Genomic DNA, 22,676 nt, shown 5'->3' on the forward strand with positions numbered 1-22,676 from the left:
TACTAGACCACGTATTCACGGAGCCAATGTGTCTGATCTTGCTTAATAGATACTGATGGGCTAGTTCGGGAGCCATGATATTGATAAAGCAGCGCACTTAAAACTGGCCATGCCCTCCTTTATGTGTGTGAACATGTCAGTGTGAAGACGCGCTGCTTCATCAGCATCGTGTCTGATCCGCAGACCAGATTTCGACGATCGCCGCCATTCCTCGCCACTATCGTTATGCTTCGAGTGTCGCTTGCTTTGTGGGCGCCGCTCACAAGTTCATTTTTATTGAGCATTTTTTTTCTTTCTGAGACCACGACAGAAGAATAAAATGCCAGGGGAGGAACAAAAAGCAATTAACACAGTGGCTTGACGAGATCTGTCCCCCAATAAAAAGTTAGTTTCGTGATTCAATAAAAGTTAGTTAGTTTCGTGATTCACTGTTTTTTTACTGTATTCTTCGCCCTCACTGCAACGTGACAATACTGACACATGTACTAGATTATCTTTTTCGGGTGACCGCTCTTTACCGTCTAGCAAACGTTATCGCTCAGCGCGGGATGCACCCGCATGTATCGGAAGTTTCTCGAGTTTTATCGATGGTTCTTTCCACTGTGTGTGGTCACCGAAGCTTGCGTAATCTGACGGCTTATTCGGCGCGAATTGCGTAGAACTTTCTGGAAGACACGCGAGCACCTTCGATGGCTCATGTACAAAAGCCGATACACTTAACCGGCCGATTAGATTTTCGACGATCGACACTGTGCTCGCCGCTGTCGCTGTTCTTTGAGTGTAGCCTGTTTTTGAGGGCACAAACAAGGTCCGTCTAAATAGATCGAGAAGCTTGGGGTGCTATTTTCGACACGCATGGCGGCTGCACGACCACCTTTATCCTCCATGTTGACTCTCTGATTGGCTGTGGAGGGCTCACGTGCCTTTAAATTTGTGCCAGGAAACAAAAGCTTTGCAAAATGCAATTTTGCGTGTTCATCAAGATGACGAAACGTGACGTGGAGCTGCAAGTTTTATCGACTAATACATTTTCTTTGTACTTGGCAGCTATATTGCGACAATAGCGCTTCAAAAAGCAAGTGATCGGTTGCCTGCAGAAGCTAGTGCAATGCATCGGCAATTTCGCAAATATGTGGTGGCGATCCAAGATATGCGCCACGCCAGCTAGCTGATTGGCTGAAGGAATATGCTGTGGGGAACGTCACAGAAAGGGCCGTTTCGTAAACGTAAATTTGACGTTGCATGACGTTGCGCTGGGCCGCCATTGCAGAGATTTTCCAACATAATTTGTGGTGCGACGAGCCACGCCAATTATGCTAATGAGCAGCCATATGCAATGGCGGCCGAGAGGAATGCGTATCGCCACGTTTTTCCCCGTGCTCAGGTGCCATGAAAAATCTCTTGTTCATAACGCTTGCTCATAGTACTTGCATCGCCCTCGGGTGGAGTTGGAAATTGTGTTCTGGGCCATCATTTATTAAAAGAACGGGTTTATACGAAATATTATTGGTTGAACATAGCAAACTTTCTGCAATGTTGTCCACTTTTCACTGCTGTGTTTGTATTGTAATCAAAATTGATGTCTTGCGGCGGCGCTGGCAAGCGCCGGCACTTGCGTCGCGCTAGCGGACATTTCTGGTGCGCGCAACGCTATCGGTGATATTCGGCCGTTTCTCATCCAGCCAAGTCGGGTTGAGTCACTTGCGTTTCGCGAAATAGAAATAACGCGGTCTAGAACGTGTGCCCATCACCCCTGGTCGGTCGGGTACGTTGCCTCGAGGTAGAAAACAAGCGCGTTGGCACCAATGTACGATGACTCATTCCGTTTCCCGGGTGCACACATCCTAACTAATGAAGCAGACGACGGCGTGTACCCAGCAGACGGCGGAAGTGGGAAGCGTTTTCGACTGAATAATCGTACGCTTTGAGCTAGCTGCTTTATTTTTACTGGGGAGGAAAACTGAATTGCTTTGTCAAGACCGTTAGGTTAGGTGCCTTCATTGCAGTTTTTAGGCAAAACGTCAAGTTTGCGTCACGTTATGAAAGCAAAACGGGGCTATCAGCGCCATTTTGAACGCGTCGCGTCTACGTCACGCCATGAAGAAAATGGCGGAAAGTCCAGGGACCGAATCTTATAACGGTTCGGAATACGAACCGTTCGCTTCGCCGCTTACGTCACTAAATGTGCCACTCAAAAGTCGGTGTTGGAAGAAGGGGAGGACGCGACCAATAGGTGAGAGGGTGCCACCTCTGAAATGTACGTCATTATATGACGCGCTAATCGAGGAATTGCAGAATGATGCTGCTTGATAAATAAATGTAAAATATAAATTAAATATTATACGCCAAGTTCCAAAGTATAAACGTGTGGTGCCTGGCGCTTACGCAATGCAGAAGTAATTTATTAATATCAATCTTTTTCACTCTCAGCCGACAGGCGGTACAGCAAGCGTAAATACATTACGCTTGCTATACCAGAGCGCAACGCTATGCCGTCTGCTACCAGGAGCTCGCACTATGCACGAAACAGGAACGCACTTGCAGCACTTCTTAAGTAGCGAGCGCAACAAAACCGTTAACTGGTTCTTAGGGACACCTTTACTAGCCGACTATATCAATCTTCCTTCTTTTTTCGCCCTTCGTCATCGGTTCGCACATGACTTGCTCGCCGCCGCGTTGCAGCTATCCCGGCGATCAGCCCGTCGGCGCGTCGCGTGATAGAAGCAATGGACTTGAAATCGAACATTGGGATATACGGGCCCTGCATTGCCTGCGCGAAGTAAAACAGAAGTGTGGTGCTGATTGTGCGCGCTGTACCGTGAAATTGAGGACATATTGTGGCACTCCGGAACCAGAGAAAAAAGGGTAGATAAATAAGAGATGTCCACACTATCTTCACATCCTGACTGTATAGTTTTATCAGCCGAACAAAGGAAGCGCTGAACCAGCCTAGGTTGAATCCTTCTGATTGCTGAAAGGCGATCCGCGAGCTATGCACGCCGGCGATAGCCCTGGGAATTCGACCTAATATCTCCTTGGCATTGGCTTTGAAGCGGAGGTCACGGGAAAGCTGACCCAGCCCTTCTACCGGTCAGACCAGTAATTGTGAGAGCAACTTTGTGGACAGTGTCGGCAGCAGAGATCCAGACAATTCCGATGAATGCTTCGCGTCCGACCGACCTCTTGGAGCCGCAAGGTGGTGGTGATGAACCGCAGCGGGCAATATTTCTTCCTCTGCGTGGAATGACCACTGGTCCGCTTGCACCCGAGTCTCCTCCGTTTGATTGCGTAGCCTGCAAAAGGTCAACTTAGACAGCCGGCAAAGGCGGTGCAACTCATTATCCGTCACTTTTTCGAACGCGTATCGCACTTCCAGCCGTGCTCGACACCGAAAGAGCAGCGCCAAGCCGACGACGAAGGTCTCCGAAGCAACCAACGCACGCGCGCTCGACTCCCGCGTGTCACCGCGGTTGCACCAAGGTCGATTCAAATAGGTCGCGAAGCTTCGGGCGAAAAGCGGTTCAGTACAGATTGTCACCGACATCAGCATGGGGTGTTATGGGAGCCGCGATTGAAGCGCGACTATGTTTGGAGGGAACAAACATTGAGAAAGAAAAACGCGTTTTTTAATTCAAACGAGACACAGTTAGATTCATTCAACGAAAATAAAATTCCTAGTCAATTTTATATATTCGTGACGAGTGAAGGAAATACAAGTTTAATTTTAATATTAATAATAAATGCATATCTTTTCAGCGTCCATCGCTACAGGGGGCGTTGACTCCACTATCACTCGCAATGCAATGCACGTCTTGAAATGGGCAGAAAGGCGCACTCGTAAAGTTCACCTGTTAAAATACGCCGCCCTCACACGTTGTGCTTTCTTGCGTGTCGAACTTTGTCTGAATTTGGTAACGCGGGTAGCTTCATCGCTTCTTAATCTGTTCAGTCAAAAGTAGTGAGTTACGACCGCCAGATAATTGTGTAATTGTTTTCGTGCGACTGCGCTGGCCGACGGGATTGGCATCCAACAATAGGATCAGAACTCTACACCTAAATCTTTCGTCGGCCTCCAAAGAAAGTATGTTCTGTGCAGAGATGCGATTTCTACAACCGTATGGCTGGCTTTTCCTGCATCGTATCCGCGCTGAAAGCTCGAAACGCCCATACAGTCGAATGGCGGGGCAATTGAATATATAGCTCCAAAGCAGGCCAACAAAACAAATTTCGCGCCTTCGAAAACAAAATGACGTCACTTCTGCTTTTAACGGACATGGTGTCACCTTATTTTTTCTTCCGCCGGAAGTGTTCCCACCACATACAGATGGCGCTAAGCCCCATGGACCGCCAATGGACCGCCCTGTTTTGAATGTATGGGCTCCTATGGAAGCTTCGCTACCAGGTATATTTACCTTGGTTGCACGACCGGCGCGCGCGGCCAGGGTCGCAAGCCAACAGCCAAGCCACAGCAACGGAACCCAAAGCGGACTACCCCTAGGCCGGTTCCTACAACCGGTTCGTTTTGAAAGTGATTGACAGATGCATGAGAAATTCATAAATTGTGATACCGCCCCGCTACCTCTGACGACCTGGGACGTAACCAAAATTTTATCCAATCAGGGGAGGCCGAACGAACGGTTCCCCAACCGAACCGTTATAAGATTCGGTCCCAGAATGGCGCCCTTGGAGCAAAAACCGCGCCAAAACCTATCGCCGGAGATATCAGTTAGTGGAGCACGATTGAAGCGCGACTAGTTGAGGGGGGGGGGGGGGGGGGGGACAAACACTGAAACTAGAAAACCATGCGAAAAAAAAGTGTTCAAATATGTTTTACCAGAATACCACTACATATCCCGTTTCAGGTATTTTTGCTGTACTAAAACAACAAAAGGATAACTTTCTTCTATTTCACAATTGATTAGTTCGTTCTTGGTGACCCTTATCAACCAGTGATTCTGGCGGAAAACTTGGCAACACTGTGCAAATCAGTTGTTATGTCGCTGGGAATGGCGTTGATCATTTAAACGCGGCGGTTTCATCCGAGTTTCTTTTTTCCGTGTTTGTTCGAAGTGTAGCGTGAACTTCACTTCAAATTTTGCCTGACCTAGCGCACGGAATTCATTGTCGAAAGATGTGAGTGAAGCTTTTTATTATCGTGCAAGTTCGCACTGTGGCATCCGATGCGCTGTGTATCGTTGTCACGATAAATGCGGAAGGCTCCGTGAAGAAACAAAGCGCTATGTTCGTTCGCTTTCCGTAAGAAAGGCTCTGAGTATCCGACGGGCAGCAAAATTAGTCAGGGCAATGTTTTGCAAATGATAATGTGGGGCAATGTTATCTGATAACCGTTGGATATGAATACCTGGTGTCGCACAAAATTACGAATGATTCTGTGAAAAGGTTTAGCATATGTTACTGTGTGATGGATACGACTGTGTGTTGGACATAGTACTTGTCATCCATCGAAACAGGTTTTATTTGGTCATTTATATTGGTTGAATTATTCTAGACCAATAAAAGTGAAGTTTCTTTTGAAACCTTTGTGGCACTGTCATTTATTTCCATACTATTCGCTCACCTTCCTCAGGAACCTACTGGAGCAATGGCCTTTAATAAGAGCCTAGTTATGTTCACATTAACACACATACCACTCCTATAGCTTAATGGCACGCTGGCGCATTCGGCTGACCTGAGTCCCCAGCTCGCATCAGCCTCAAGCGAAAAATAACTTCCAGCGTAGCGCTCGAAGTGCCAGACGCGAAAGAAATTCAGATTCGCGCCAAGCAGCATGAGACCTTGACGTCACTGCCACTTCCAGTTAATTTTCTGGCTCTTTGGAGGCATTATATGAAATCCTTCCAAGGTTTCCCTGTCGCCCTAATGAAGATCAAGGTGCGGGATATGCTGGATTTTCATAAAATGAGGGCAACTTATGGGTAACGTGAGCCGAAGGTTTAAGTAAGTGGGTTATTTACGCCTCTCTAAAGATACTTCAACAGCCTTACAAACATAGATTACAAACCGCGTAGGAGGTTTATCCAATGGCCGAAAATAAAGAGTTTCAGCGTGGCAGCTATTTCCGTAAATGCAAACGGACTGGGCGTTTTGACGGGGGAGTGGAGGCGCAAACATGAACAGCCTGCACGGCATAGCAACCTAGTGGTGCAGTGCCTTAACGCGACAAACACGCAGCCGATATTGCAGTAACAAAGTGTATTCCACTTTGCTTTTGGTGTAAATTTTCGGTAACAACAGGATTACGCCGCTGACGAAAATTGACACCCGTAGCAAAGCAAACTACACTTGGTTGCTGCAGTAGTATCTGTCCTCGTCTGGTTGAGCTCTGAGCAACCAGTTCACTGCACCGAGCAGGGCGTTCACTATTGCGCCTCCGCTCATCGGTCAGAACTCCCAGTGCGCTTGCATTTACTTGAATAGTGGCCACACCAAAGCTCTCTAATCAGAACAAACGTTACGGTGCTAAGCGACGAACACAAAGTGAGACACAAATGACATATACGGGCGCAACTTTCAACGGCTCATTCACCTGAAACCACGAAATTTCATACACGAAACCTAACTGGAAAATAATAACAGTAGAGATACACTGACAAGGACGATAGGAGCTAACACTGCTCCTCAGCCAGCGATCTGAACTGAATTATCATTGCAGGCTCATAGGCGCATGCCTGCATTACAGGTGCGAGCCGAGTATCAAGCCAATTGAGGCAGCTGAACGTGCTAATCTTGGTGACGATTACAGGCTATCTTTTATGAATGACATTTCTTTCTCACTTAATGGTAGTGACGGCATGCTAACACACTTATTTTCTTCTCTTTTTATTAAGAAAGGCTCGATTATCTCCCTTTCAGTGCGGTTTCTTGCTCCAAACTATGTGTACTGCATAGCGCCGTAACTTTTGTTTTGAAGTCATGAACCAACTAGCTCAGCAACAAATTTTGTTAAGTTGTCTCTCTAACAACCCAACGTAGCGGGAGCATTTTTATGCATGATGCGTGTGCAGTGTCAAAAGTGTTAGGTAATTGCAGTTGCGATAAATTCATCGACGGCTACAACACCCCCTAATGAAAAATTTGAGCACACCTTCATAGGTGTTTTCATTTCGCAATCTATTGGCTTGCGCAGACAGTCTGTCTCGTGCGGCACGTTGAAAACGAAGTGAAGTGTGGCGCGACTGCCTCGCCAATCGGCAGATCGCGAGAGGCAGCGCGTGGGGGACGTGCGGGCACGATTCACAGCAGCCGCCCTAAGCAGACCTCCATTCATGCAGCGTTTTGTTTTCATCTGTGGTATCTGTGGCGTCATCGGGAAGCAGACGACGCGCAATACTCTGTCCCCATCCCGCAGCCATAGTTTCTAGAGTCCGTCTTGCACGGCACTACGCGTTTCGTCTCACGCTCTCGCATACGCTCCCCCTCTCCTTTCCACCTCATGCTAGCGCTGCACCCTCCTCCTCCGCTTTCCTCCTCGCGCTCCCTTCGCTATCGTCATCCTTCATCCACCGCTACGCTCCGCGTTTGGTTTTTCATCCTTCGCTGTGCTCATTCACTCGGTTACGCCGAGTAGTTCCCACGCCTACGCTCGCCACAGGAATGGGCACCTAAGAGCTGTGCTCTAAAATTTATAAGCAAGTGTTCGAAAACGCCATACGGCCGTTCTCAGCTACACAAGTTTCCTGGTGTCCCCTGAGAAATGTACGTCACTGGTCAAAAGGGGGCGCGTGGCTAACTGCATGTCATTAACGGTGCATTTTGAACATGGGTCGCCTAATTAGAATCGTTGGGAATAATCACTGAATTCTCGCATTTTTCCTACTTTCATGCCTGCAACGAGGCTTGTAAGTGGTTTTCGCGGCGCTTCGTGAACTGAAGAAGGCAGCTTCTTTGAATTTTGTAAAAGTGAGGGCCGTGTTATGGACAGTGTTTAAGGAAAATTTAAATGCAATAAATTACGAATGCATGCACTCCGGAGCGTTTTCAGTGTTTTCTAGCAGCGGCGCTAGCTTTAGCCCGCTGCCCTAGCATAAATAAAGAACCTACTGATATCTAACTTTACAAAACGCCGGACCGTTATAGAAAATCAGTACGCGAAGTGACATGCATGTGGATTAAGTAAGCACTCTGCGCAAAATTCATTTTGCAGTGCTCGAAAGCGTTATACGATCGCTTTACGCTGCAATGGTACAATGTAGCATTCTGTGCTATACCCACTTTTTACACTGGCTAATTGTGTCCCTCCGTTACTTCTTGCTTTTCCCAGTCTAAGTATGTTATGGCTCCCATTTAACCGTTTGCGGCATCTTTGTACTTACGTACTTCTGTAAGATAACCTTTCCGGAGTAAATTATGAATGCGGGGATAATGGTCAATACAACGGCGATACTGTGATGCTGCTGTTGTGAAACTGACAGTCCACTCTGACACATTTTCTCTCAATCTTTCCTTGTTTCTGATATGCGCATGAAAATGAGGCTGAGTCAATCTGCAGATTGCTGGGACCTCTTGGTTGCAGGTCAAACATCTCGTCAACCCAGCAACACGGGGTGCTTTTACTATACACGTGATGTGCCTGAGATGCAACGATACAATACCGTTGTGCCAGTATCGCAGTAACTTCCAATGGGATGTGATTTGCAGGACTTCCCTGGCGCTGTGGCTACTCATGAACGTGCTGCTGTGCGCCGTGCCCAGGTATGGCGCTTACGCCATGCAGCTCACCGGCGCCGTGATGCTGCTCAGCGGCGCCCTCTACGCGTCGCTGCTGCCGGCACGGCCACTGGTCATCCCCTTCGAGGGCGGCCTGCTCCGCTTCACCTTCGGCTGGTGCTTTTGGGCGGTGCTCGGAGCAGGCAAGTATCGTCGTCTGTCTTGGCACGACGTGCGCCTTCTTTTTGCCTGCCAGTAGCTTTTAGGATTCCCTACCATGCACCACGAATGCTTAGCGCCATTTTCCTGATAGAAGTACGAAAAGGTTAAAAACAGAAAAGCGCGGCCCGGGGAAGACCAACCAGAGTTGCTCTTCGTGCGTTCGTGCTTTGGCACTCTCATTGCAAGCACCAGACACGTTGCAGCAAAACGTCAGGACTGCGTGAAGAGTTCAATAGCAGAGTTTCTGAATGGCAACTGCGTAGTTAGAATGATTACGGCATCAATACAGAGTTTAAGACAACCGGAGTGTAATGGCACATGTCTGGCAGATGTAATTGCAATAGAATGGGAGCCCGGGATTCCTAAATGCAGTTGGAAGGCATTGGGCATGTTGTCCCGGGGTGTTACGTGTCGATTTTCTCAGTGGCTATGGTGTTGGGCTGCAGAGCGCGAGGTCGTCGCCTTAATGCCAGCCACGGCAGCCACATTTCGATGGAGGCGAAAGCATCCGTGTACTTGGATTTGGCTGCACGCTAGAGAGACCCAGGTGGTCTGAATTTCCGGAGTGCCACACTAGGGCGTGGCTCATAATCATAATGTAGTTTTGGCACATAAAACCCCATAATTTAATTAAGTTTTGGTTTTACAAGATAATACACAACTGGTAAATTTGCCATTTTGGATAAATTACACTAGGGCAGTTTATTACATTTCTCAATTTTCACAATACGGCTCCTTCAATATTTAACTTTAGTTGACTACCTGTGCCGCGATGATTACAAACAGCACGGTATTCTGTGCTTTCAGCACTTCTGATGACCTAAGCGGACTTCTTCGTTACCATCTTTACGTTCATTTAGACGCACTAACATTTGCCTTTGACTTTGACTTTATTGAAATTTAGACAATATACAATTGCCCAGGTGAAGAGGGCTAAAGGTGACACACATGGTCACCTGGCTAGGACCTAGACACCCTGCATTGAGGCAGGCACACTTTCGACATGGTAAGTGACGAAGCACAAACAAATTCCTACAGGAAGACTACAACAGTTCGCATACAGCAATATACGTAAGAAAAGTACACCGTACATTCAAATCAATCTATTTAAAAATTGATAATAACTATAAACAAGTTCACATGGCAAAAAAACAAAGCAAGGAATCCTAATTGTATCTCCTAAACAAGAATAACAAAATATCCTCTTTACAAGCATGTTCAAAACAAAGGAAGAAATCCTAACTGGCGCATACACGATTAGCGAGAGTTACCTCCTTAAAGGGACACTAAAGCGAAACAAGAAATCAGTTTAGAATAATGAAGAATTATTTGAGAACCCTGCAGGCAGTCATTTCAAAGAAATAGTTTGATTATTAGATGAGGAAATGAAGGTCCGAGTATCAGTATTTGAATTTCGCGCCGGAACCCAAGCGCCGGTACGTCAGCGTGACGTCAGGGATTCCAAAGTATATTTTCGCATTTGGGCCACGTTGGCTGAGTAAAGGTTCCCGAAACTTGCCATGTTTAGTATTTGGCTCCTTTAGAACACAATGTAGTCAATCTGTACCGCTGTATGTGATTAGTAGGCCTTTGAAGATGCCATCAAAATCCAAGACGTCACAGCCACCAGGGGCGGGAACTTAAGTAGGCGTCGCCAGCCGTACTTCGTTCTTGCGCTTTTTCTGGCTTACCAAACGTCTTATCGTTGTAAGGGTGGTGTTTTGGTGTTGTAGAATGGTAATTTACTGATGCAGAAGAAATCATTTTTCACTGTAGCGTCTCTTTAACGTTTAGTCAAAAGGTAATAGTTTCTGTATCTTAATTACAGATTTATTTAAGGATTTATCTAATTTAATTGCTTTGTTTTGGTGACCTTCTTATCAGTTAGCTAAGGAGTCGAGCTGGCAAGAGTTACTCGATGGAGCGAGAACATGCTTGACCCACGTCAAAGGTATGAAAGCCAGAAGCAGCCATGTTGCATGCACACTGCGCGAGTCCATGGGGAATGCCCGCCATGCTTTTTCGCACACTGTCGGGTAGCCAGGGGGCGTCATAGCAGCTGGTCCCGGGGGTGAGCTCAAAAATGGTGCCCCTTTTTATGGCAGTAAATGTGAAACCCAAAAGGCAGCAGGCTTTCGCGACTTTTGGTCAACACTCATTTGGTGCGGTAGCGGCAATCTGCATGGAAACTACCACCTTGGTTCTGCTTACCCATTTTCTTTAATTAATTGCCCTCGCCCACAGCGGAGCACGGTAAGCATTATCTTATGCTTGTATTTACTCGAATATTTATTAGTTAGCTAAATTACGGGCAATAATGACCTAAATAAAGATGCCACTACGCATGTTGGCTCTCATGTTTAAACAAAACAGTACCTGACGGTAACTGTCAGGTTGCTGAGACGGCAAAAGTACCTTTTTTGTTGCTTAGATACGAAAGTGAAAGTAAGCAAATGAAATCATTTCATTAATAGGATTTGTACGAATTGAATGGACCAGTTGACCCACTCGGAAAGTGAGAATTGTCGAACTCTCAACCATTTGGAGAACTGTTTGAATCACGGGGACCTCCCCTCTTCACAATTTAGGGGGAATGGAACGAAGGGCTGGCGACTGCGTAACCCTTATCAGTAGTGCATGACTAGCTGAAGCCACAAATAAAACTAACGCATACACAAGAATCCGGCGCTACACTGGACAACTGGATTTATTGCACTACGCTAGACGAAACAGAAATACACTAAAATTAGCTTTAGCGCAGGTTCCTCGCTGTCTTCTGGTCCCCTAGGGGAGTATTGCGCTCGGGGTACCCGTTCTTGCGTTCTTTGAGTCATTTGTGCAACAATGGCATCATCGAGCAGCAAACAGCTAGCCTAAGAGCAATTTATGTTATGCGTACGAATACGCTTTCTGCGTTTTCAGATTACACCGTTAAAGTCGAAAATCACTGGCTGGTAAAAAAATGATGATTCGAGAAAAACTAAATATTTCTGGGCCCGCAACTAGAGTCTCAAGACCGCTTCGTGCCTACGTTCGAGGAGCAAAAAGGCTGTTAGAAGGTGAGAAAATTTTGCGTGGCAACAAACTTATCTCACAGCCTGATCATCAAGTTGAGGTTGTTAGTTAAACAGACGAACTGTTATCTATAATTAACGAACCAGACGCTGGGTCTGCTCCTTTGCAGGATGTGCACTGCGAGCTTGTCATGCCCCGGCAGGCGCCGCTAAGTCGGTGGGATGCCATCTGCGACAAAAGTCGCGGCGACTTCCGTGCTGTGCTTGACGTTGTTGACGACAACAAGTGCTGCAAAGGTCATTAACAACTTCCGAGAGTTGTACGCGGCTGTTCCTCACTGCTGAGTGCACTCAGCAAGACATTCTTGTTCCGCGCTCATATGGTGAACACCACAGAGACATGACAGTACTTTGCTGGCAAGGCCTACACTGTTCCTGAAGTTGTTCACACAGTCCCTTTCAGAATGATAGATGCCAGAGACTCGCGCTTACATTCATGCACGGCACACGCTTCAGTACGAATACTGAAAAGCACTTCTCCATGTTTCCTTTTGTGAGCCAGAGTCCGGCGTAATGACCAATTCCGACATTAATAAATAAGAATGTACAGTATAGTATACTAAACTGTAAAGACCATGTACCCTACAGTAATATTCAGTAATGTTCAGTGCCGTTACTGTGGGTGTACTGTCTTGTTTTCCACTCTATACCTTGTTTAAAAATAGCCGGTTAGAATCTCGGTAAAACTAAAAGTAAAAAAACGAAAACAAAAAGAAAAACACGTGCCATTCCACTGCTGGGAAGGGGGATTAGCAGCGAAGCTGTTTACACAGGACATAGAGGTGACACATAATTTAGATCAAAAGTATGAGCAAATTTTATTTCTCTTCAGCAGTGATGGTGGTCATACCGAAGAAAGACACGCACACACACTTTTATTTTGATCGGCGGTCTTGATCGGCGGCACAGGAACACAGACATATTTCCTGATCGGCGGCAGAAACTTACATTTATTCTAGATCGGCAGCACCCGAACGCAAACACACGTTTTCTTGATCGCTGTGCCTTAGTCGGTGGTCATAGTAGGACCATGTTCGTATCATGCTCTTCATTGTAGGCAAAAGCTTATACGCCTCATCACGTGCATATGCATTTATTGTCTGAAAGGTAGTCATCGTCACGATGGGTGTGTACGCGCACAAACTCTCTTGTCACCTCTGTTATGACATGCGTAAGCATTTCTGTGCCTACCCAACAAGAAATGTGTCCATCAGAGAGAGCGAGTAAACTTTATAGAAAACAACACACAGCGTAGGCAGCTCTTTCGCAGTGCAGTGGGTGGTCCCGTCAGTCGAGGAATCCAGCGGCCTCAGCTGCCCTTCTCGCTTGTGACCAGGTCACCCGTCGAGTCGGAGCTGCACAGCGCTGCCACCCGTTGCCGTGTGGTGGGGTGGGTGTGAGCTGTAGCTTACATTGCGTGGTAAAGCGTTGCGCATTGATCACAGTGGGTGCATTTATGGGAATACACCGCAGGCTGTATTGCGTGGTAGAGACCCAAGTGTGGATATTTGTTTGTTTTCAGTTTCCGCCATATTACGGTTTGCTCTCGCGTCAGAGCATTATGAGGCGGCAGTAGTGTTCTTCGTGAAAGGCCATATTGTTGTATGAAATGCGTGTAGGTTAATGGTATGGGCTTAGGGTGGAACTGCTCGGCGTGCCCGGCTCCCGGTGTGCATGCGCTCCGACGTAGGCGTGTGCCTGCTGATTGCCGCGTAAGGACTCAGGCCCCGGAGTCCACAAGATGTGTATGTAAGCGGGAGCTCGTGCGCTTCAATCAGAAGGCGATGTGCGGCTCTGGATGTCTTTGTCCTGGAAAAACTTCTGCATGCCTCTGGGAATCCGTCAGAACTATTACGCACTCCCAGTGCGGTCTCGTCGTCATGGCTAACGCTATCGCTAGTTCCTCTGCCTCTGCAGAGCTCGCACTGGAAACCGACGACCATTTATTTAGGTCCCGTGATTGTCGACTACGCTGGTGACAAATGCGGTTCTTCTTGTGGTGCTGGCCGCTTCTACGTACAAGACATTGGGGTGATTCTCATACTTTCTCGCGAGCGCCTGCGCTCGGGCATGCCGCCGTCTGATGTCGAAGTTCGGGTTCATGTTTCCAGGAATTGGTGAGACGTGCATAGTTTCCTGTATTCGTTTTGGAATTTTTGTTAGTGCACTGGTCTTACGTACGGAATATCCAAGACGTTTCAAGACATAGTGTCGCGCTGTTGTGCATTGTATTCATTCGTTTTGATTTACCAGGTGGGCCTCTATAGCTTCCCGTGCGTTGTTTTACACCCCTGTCTCCTCGAGGCGAAAAGTCGCCGTTCCGCGTGGGAGTCCGAGCGCTTGCTTATACGCCTTGCGCATGAGGCGGTCGAGTACCTCCACTTCCCCATTATTTAAATATGGTGCCGAGTACGCAATGCAGCTTACAATCAGAGCTTGCACTAGTTGAACCAGGTCCTTTTCCTTGAGTACCCTCTTCCTACTGGTCATTTGTTGCATCATGCGTAAAATCTGCGGGATCGTGTGTCGTAACTTCTGTATGGCGTATCCTCCGGCCCCGTATTTTTGTAAGTGTAAGCTGAGGATACGAAGTCTGTGCACCTTGGGGATTTCTCTAGGACCTATTCGCAGGTGGGTGGTTGGTGCCTGGGTTGTTGATCGTCCTCGTGAGCGCTTCTCGATTATGAAGAGCTTCAACTTCTCCAACGCACATTGCAGTCTGCTTGTCTCCGCGTATCTTGCTGCAACGTCCACTGCCTCTTGCAATGCCTCTTGTTGTTTTCTTGTGGACCCTCCAACCGCCCACATCGTGATGTTATCTGCATACGACATGCCTGATCGCCGGCATTTTCTCGTGTTACCTCACATTTCCCAGCCCTGTTGTAGCTGTACGATCCGTGAGGAAAGCCCTCACCTAATTCCAAGTTCGTCGCCTTCAATTTGTGTTGCTGAGATTTGCCAGTGTGGCTTCGGGCCCCACGTTGTCAAGAATTGCTTTCGGGCAGCCACGGCGTTGCTGCATTCAACCCTTCTTCTTGAACTGCAGAAGCACGTCTTGCGTTGATAATTTTGGGCTGAAAACCAAACATCGTGTTTGGCAAGAGGTGATGTTCTTCGATATGCGTCTGTAGCCTGCCTAAGATCACGCTTTCCATCAGTTTACTGATTCAAGACGTGAGCGAAATGTGTCTTATGTTCTCCAGGTAGGGTAGTTTCTCAGGCTTTGGTATCAACGTAACCTCCGCATGCTTAAATTTCTCCGTCACGTTAAGAGAATGAATGGCGTATACCGCCGTAAGCAAGAAAAAATGATTATCTACCTGAGATTCTACTGATCTTGAAAATGGTGCCTATTGATAACTAATCTACTGAAAACGCATATCCAAGTAATGAGGCGTATCAGCTTTTCCTTAGAATGAGGCGAATATGCATTCAATTCGGGAGCTGAGTTTTTTCGCAAGCAGATTTGTTGATGGACACGAAAAATCCACAGAACTCTAGCCATAAACAGCTTCACTTTAGAAAAGGCCGAGAACTCATTGTGCCGTACGGAGAGCTCCTCTCAACTCCGACACTTGTGGAAACAGTAAACTCCGAAATGTACACTCTGATTTAGCCCCGCGAAATATGAGCTTGGGAAACCCAGAACCCTCTGTTAATAAACAACTCAGCCCCTTTGCCAATCTTACGAATACGATTTTTGTGTGCGATTATTTTTAAAAATTTTATACGGCTTGATTACTACACTTCTAAAATACCTATTTCACTTTAAAATCAATGTAAAGATTACACTAGGGTATTGCCGATAGAACTCATTTATTACTACATTCCTCCGGCCAACGTCGCCGTCTTCTTGCCTTCTTCATTACCCCGCTGGCGATGTGAATCGCCACACACTCTCAATGAGCTGTCCGATTGAAGCCTTTTCAACTTTTCCACTTGGTCCTTGGTAGTATATTGTCTTCAGCAGTCCTTGTTGTCTAGCTGTCTCGATGACGTTGTAAGGTCCTGTAAACGGCGTTATCAAATCAAATCCCTTTCGGACCAGAATCCACGAATCTGGTTCAATCTCCGGCATCTTTGTGCATTGTCGGCGGTCAAAATTCTTTTTCATTGTTGCTCTATATTTTTTATTGCTGATGAGAACTCTCGGGCTGTTCCTTTACATCAATTTGTTTCACTAAGCCCAATTCGTGTTCCGCTGGTAGCCATGAGCTCGTTCCAAATGCCGCAAAATGTGGGCTGCATCCCAGGCCTGCTGTATATGATCTGTTGAGATGTGCAACAGCGGCTTCCAAGGCGCATTTCCAGCCGCCTTTGAACTTTGGGTGTAATCGTGTGTACATCTTCAAGTTCCTTATCACTCGCTCTGCACGGGAATTCGCTTCCGGATGGTAAGGCGCTGGGAAGCGAAGGGTGATATTTCTTTTCTCAGCCCAAAGTCGAAGTTTCTCGCTTTTAAAGGCTGGACCATTGTCTGCGACGACGACTCTAACGTTCTTGAAGAGTTCTAGTTCTAGTAATATCACGTAGTTTGCGTCCTTCGTTCCAGCTTTGGCAGCTACAAAACGCGTGCGCTCGTCCGCGGCGACAAGAAATGCTTGCGTCCTCCTAACTCCCTCTCTCTTCTTTTTGATTTCTGCAAAATCAAGATGCACAACCTCGAAGGAGATAACGCAATACACTGGCAAGACCATCCTATTGTCTCTAAGCTTGTACACGGCTTTAAGAAGCTGACACTAATGACAAGTTTTCACATAATTTGGGATGTTTTCTCTCATGTTTTCTTTTTCAAGTGAAATGCTAGGCTATTTTCTGGTATGTCTTCCAGAATGCGTCATGTCCTCCTGTCTCGGGACTAGGGTGGTAAAAATTAAGGACTGTTGGCCAGCTGCTGCAGTTGATTCATCTGGCGTTTATGAAGGTGAAGCACTGTGTTCAGAAATGTTATGTCACTGTCTGGCGGCGTTACAGCTAGCTGAGTTTGACGAGTTAAGATGGGTCCTTTTGAACAAGTTTCAGACTCGTTCTTGTCCTTTCGAGGCAGGAATGGTACCTTTAAAGACGCTGTCATCAGCCGTAAACCCGGAAGCACTTGTGACGCTCCAGAGAACATCAGGCGTGGTGACATCCTCCAGTGGCCCCGCATATTGCTCGTCACCTGCTTTCTAGCTTTTCATGGTGGTTCGTCCTTCGTTGAAAGCAACGGTCATCTTCTCTACAGGTTCCTGTTTTCGACTGCGCCAATGTACAGATTTTACTAGGGTACTGCCGGTAGAACCCATTTATTGCTACATTCCTCCGGCCAACGTCGTCGTCTTCTTCTCTTCTTCATTACCTCGCAGGCGATGTGGATTGCCACAAGCAAGTGTCCACATTTTTGGCGTTCAAAAATAATATTGTTACGGGAAGGAAGAAGCGTGCGTCTATTTACAGATGGCTTTGAATGGCCAGCCAATAAGCTTAGAGCAGCGAATCTACCAAACTCTTCTTCGTTGTCTCCAAGACCACCATCAGCGTCCTCTTCCCACATTACCGACTGTGACATCACCCCCGTCGGAAAAAAGCACCTGATAGGTACGGCTCATCAGTCTGAGAGAGGTAAGGTTTCAGACGGCTGACTTGGATGATGTCAGAGAGAGGTGAAGGCACCGTGGCATTCAGCGGAGACACTTCGTATGTGATAGGGGTCAGCTGGCGAAGGATGCGGTAAGGGCCATAGTATCGCGAGAGGAATTTCTCGGAAAGACCAACATGCCGAGTTGGATACCAAACTAGCACAAGAGCACCTGGTTTGTAGCTCACGTCGTGATGGCGCTGGTCGTAACGGCACTTCTGGCATGTCTGTGAAGCAGAAAGACGAATGCGGGCAATCTGGCGTGCTTGAATCGCTGTGGCTATCACGTCCCGAGTGTACTCGGTCGGCGAGTCGAGTGTGGTCGAAAGGAGAGTCTCGAAAGGCAAAGTCGGCTCGCGGCCGAAGAAGATATAGAAGGGTGAATAGCCAGCTGTGTCATGGCGCCAGGAATTCTAGGTGAACGTGACATATGGTAGAGCAATGTCCCAGTCGCGATGATCGGAGGAAACATACATTGCTAGCATGTCAGTTATTGTGGGGTTCAGGCGTTCGGTAAGCCCGTTAGTTTGAGGATGGTAAGCGGTAGTAAGTTTGTGTTTAGTAGCACATGATCGAAGTAGGTCGTCTATGACTTTGGCAAGAAAGTATCTGCCGCGATCGGTGAGAAGTTGACGAGGTGCACCGTGGTGCAAGATGTCGTCGTGAAGCAAGAAATCAGCGGCGTCTGTAGCGCAGCTGGTGGGTAGGGCTCTAGTAATGGCATAGCGAGTTGTATAGTCCGTAGCGACGGCAATCCACCTTTTTCCGTCATTTGATATAGGGAATGGTCCGAGGAGATCAAGGCCAACGCGAAAAAAAGCGTCGGCCTGTATATCCAAAGGCTGCAGCAGTCCGGCAGGAGGCACAGCTGGTCTCTTCCGGCGTTGACACGACTCACACGCGGCAACATAGCGCCGGACGGAGTGGTTGAGACGGGGCCAGAAAAGCCGTCGCCGAATTCGGTCATAGGTCCGCGTGACGCCAAGGTGTCCAGCGGTGGAATGTCGTGCAGTTGCTGCAGTACAAGCTGTTGCAGATGAGACGGAATGACGATTAGGAGCTTGGGCGCGTCGGCGTGCATGTTGCGGCGATACAGGATGCCATTTTGTAGTAGGAACATGTGAAGGGATGGGTCAGACGGATCACAGAGCAGGCGTTTGATAATGGGGCGTAACGACTCATCGCGTCGTTGTTCAGCGCCAATGTCTTGCAAGGAAGGGAGCGAAAGAACTCAGAGCGGTGCGACATCCACTAAACCGTCCGGTGCATCGACGGGATGACGAGAAAGGCAGTCGGCGTCCAGATGTAGACGACCCGAGTTGTAGACCAGAGTGTATGTGTATTCCTGCAGCCGTAGGGCCCAGCGACCGAGGCATCCATTGGGATCCTTCAGGGAGGAAAGCCAACAAAGGGCGTGGTGGTCGGTTGTAACTGTAAATGATCGACCATATGTAGGGCCGGAACTTGCCCACCGCCCAAATGAGGCCGAGGCACTCACGCTCAGTAATCGAGTAATTGCGCTCGGCGGGAGAGAGGAGGCGGCTGGCGTAGGCGATAACGCGGTCTTCTCCACATTGGCGTTGAGCTAAAACTGCGCCGATGCCGTAGCCACTGGCGTCAGTACGGATTTCTGTTGGAGCGGAGGCGCCAAAATGGGCGAGAACAGTAGGTGTGGTGAGCAGCGTGAGGAGCTGCGAGAAAGCATACGCTTGTTAAGAGCCCCAACAGAAAGGAACGTATTTCTTCAGGAGGTCAGTCAGGGGACGGGCAACATGGGCGAAATTTTCCACAAACCTGTGGAAGTAGAGCAAAGGCCCATAAAGCTGCGAACATCTTTGGCACTAGTTGGTACGGGGAAATTCTGCACAGCATCAACTTTAGCGGGGTCGGGGCGAATGCCTGACGAATCGACGAGGTGTCCGAGCATGGTTATTCGGCGGTGACCGAAGTGGCACTTGAACGAGTTGAGCTGCAAGCCAGCAGTGCGAAAAACAGAAAGAACAGATGAAAGTATTTCAAAATGAGTCGCAAAAGTGGAAGGGAATACGATGACGTCATCCAAGTAGCACAAAAAATGGACCATTTCAAACTACGCAAGAGCATGTCCATCATCCGTTCAAAGGTCGCCGGGGCATTGCACAAGCCAAATGACATTAGCCAGAAGTGATATAGGCCATCTGCTGTGACGAATGCGGCCTTTTCACGGGCCATTTCATCCACGGCAATTTGCCAATATCCAGAGCGAAGGTCTATAGTCGAAAAACAAGTGGCACCGTGGAGACAATCCAGAGCGTTGTCAATGCGTGGAAGTGGGTATACATCTTTCTTGGTAATCGTGTTTAGATGACGATAGTCAACGCAGAATCGCCAGCTGTTATCCTTCTTTTTGACGAGAGCAACAGGGGACGCCCACCGGCTGGAAAAGTGTTCAATAATCATTTTGGCAAGCATCTTGTCAACCTCGCCCTGGATAACTTGTCGCTCAGAGGGCGACACCCGGTATGGGCGTCTGCGAACAGGTGCTGCATCGCCGGTAATTATCCTATGCCTCACGACTGTAGTTTGACTCAAAGGGCGATAGTTCAGATCGAAAATGTCGGAGTAGGACTCGAGGAGGCCACAGAGCTCTGCGGCTTGTTGGGTTGAGAGGTCCCGTGCAATCATTTTTGTGAAGTCGTCGGTCGGGGCTCATGCAGAAGGCGCAGAATGAGCATTGGTCGAAGACGGCGCAACAGATAGAGCAGAAATGTGGCACTCGTGCGTCGGTGACAACGTGGCAAGAGACATGCCTCGAGGAAGTACTTGTGGGCACTGTCTGAAATTTATGATGGGAGGACATGTCTTATTGTCCGCAACAGAAACGATGGTGTGTGGGAAGGAGACATTGTGAGAAAGCAGGACTGACGTCGCGGGAGTAAGGACATAGTCTCCGTCAGGTACAGGTGGGCTGGCTAGAACAGGGATACAGGTTGCTGCAATACATGGCAGGCGTATAAAATCCACAGAACAAAGCTGAGTTGCAGCTTGAGCAGGAAGGTCAATGGGAACAGGTAGGGGTAGGTGAAGTTCTACAACACCGGCGGAACAGTCAATCAGAGCAGAATGGGCGGACAAAAAGCCGAGTCCGAGGATCACATTGTGAGGGCAACATTCAAGTACTTTAAACAAAACGGACGTGTGGTGACCGCCGACACTGACACGAGCAGTACACATTCCAAGCACAGCCGGAGTTCCACCGTCGGCGACCTGGAATTGTCGAGTCGGAGCAGGAGTAAGTACTTTCTTCAAGCGCGTTCGAAGCTGCCCCCTTATGATAGAAACTTGGGCTACTGTTTCGATGAGTGCTGTAACGGGTAAACCATCGGCGTCCACGCCCAGAAGGTTCCGATTAGTAGGGGCAGGGTCAGCAGAGGAATTTCAGGCCGGTGTTCTAGAGCAGCGTCACCTCCAGGAGCTGCCCTAGTTTCGCGTCGGAGAGCGGCGCGGTAAGCTGGGGACGGAGAGCGAGGCATCTGGGGCGAACGGGAGCGGCGACTATGTGGTGATGGCGATCGGCTGGTCGTGGTGGCTCGAGCGTTGTCAGATGCGCCTTCAACCTCGGTGGAGAGTGAGGGCGGGCGGGGATTTAGTGGGGAGCGACGGTAGGCGGAAAAGCTTGGTCTAGGGTGGGCTGGCGAGGAACTTCGACTGTGGCGAGAGATGTGGCCCACACGTCCACAGTAAAAGCAGATGGGTCTATCGTCATGGGTGCGCCATTCGGCCGGGTTGCGATAGCTAGGATATGGACCGTATTGGCTCCGGTGAACAGGGGCAGAGGCAGAAGACGAAGCAAAGACAGGACGGCTGGCGCAGCAGATGGATGGAAGACCTACATTGGCAAGTTCTTGGCGAATTACCGACCGAATAAGTGACACAAGCGGCCTGGAATCAAAGCACTGCGTCACTGGCGTGGCAGGAGACGCTGCTTCGATTTTTCGCCGAACGATACGTACGACGTTCTCGCAGGAGGTGGGCTCACGCGGTGGACAAATGTCTTCGCACGTCGATGAAGCTGCGGTATTGAGTAGACGCGTAAACTGTTGAACTATGCGGCGATTCTTCGCGTCTTCAAAGCGGCGACATTCGTTAATGATCTAATTGACCGTTGTTACGTTCTTGTAAACAAGCAGGTTAAACGCGTCGTCCGCGATGCCTCTTAAAACGTGGCTGACCTTGTCTGCCTCTGCAATATTGTTACCCACTTTGCGGCAAAGGGCGAGGACGTCCTGGATATACGCAACGTAAGATTCAGTGGACGTCTGTACACGGGTCCCAAGGTCCTTCTTCGCAGCACGTTGGCGGCCGACGGGCTTGCCGAACAAATCTCTGAGCTTCTGCTTGCACTGGTCCCAACTCGTAATCTCTTCTTCATGTGTTTCGAACCAGACCCGTGCTGTTTTCTTGAGGTAGAATATTATATCAGCCAGCATAAGCGTGTTATCCCACCTGTTGTGTGCGCTGACCCGTTCATAATTCTTCAACCAGTCATTTACGTCAACGTTGTCAATCTCAGAAAACATGCCAGGGTCGCGAGGCTGGGCCAGGATGACCGTCGGTGGCCACGATGGGGCCGTGGTTGAACTCTCTCCTTCGAATGACATGGCGGCCAGGTTACGTCCGCTGCGGAGCTCCGTCTTGCGCAAATGATTACGCCGCACCTTCACCAATGCTGTTATGGGAAGGAAGAAGCGGGCGTCTATTTACAGACGACTTTTGATGGCTGAGCCAACAAGCGTAAAGCAGCGATACTACCAAACTCTTCTTCGTCGTCTCCAAGACCACCATCAGCGTCCTCTTCTTCCCACATTACCGATTGTGACAATATGAATATTCGATACAAGTTGAACATATTGTGCGCTGTTCGGAGGCAGACGCGATCATTTGCGACTACTTCTATCTAACCTGCGAATGTGAGTCCCACTTGATGCTAGAACGTAGCACCTGGTGGCGGAATTTAGCTCGTGAAGTAAGCTCAGCCTTCTGACAAAGAGGCCTTAAGAAAAATCCAACCTCTTCGTTGGGCATGAGTGATGCGCAAAACCTGCGAGTGCACGTCT

At 48.4% G+C, this 22,676-nt stretch overlaps 1 protein-coding gene across 1 annotated transcript in view; it reads left to right on the forward strand.

Annotated features, from left to right (window-relative positions):
• Positions 1-22,676, forward strand: part of LOC126539977 (dual oxidase maturation factor 2-like) — a 449,790-nt gene that overhangs the window by 327,072 nt on the left and 100,042 nt on the right. Inside the window, exon 6 of the mRNA XM_050186802.3 lies at positions 8,659-8,870. Coding sequence (XP_050042759.1) covers positions 8,659-8,870 — 212 coding nt within the window. The remainder of the gene's footprint in view (positions 1-8,658; positions 8,871-22,676) is intronic.

This window comes from Dermacentor andersoni, chromosome 2 (genome assembly GCF_023375885.2).
Source record: "Dermacentor andersoni chromosome 2, qqDerAnde1_hic_scaffold, whole genome shotgun sequence".
Taxonomy (NCBI): Eukaryota; Metazoa; Arthropoda; class Arachnida; order Ixodida; family Ixodidae; genus Dermacentor; species Dermacentor andersoni.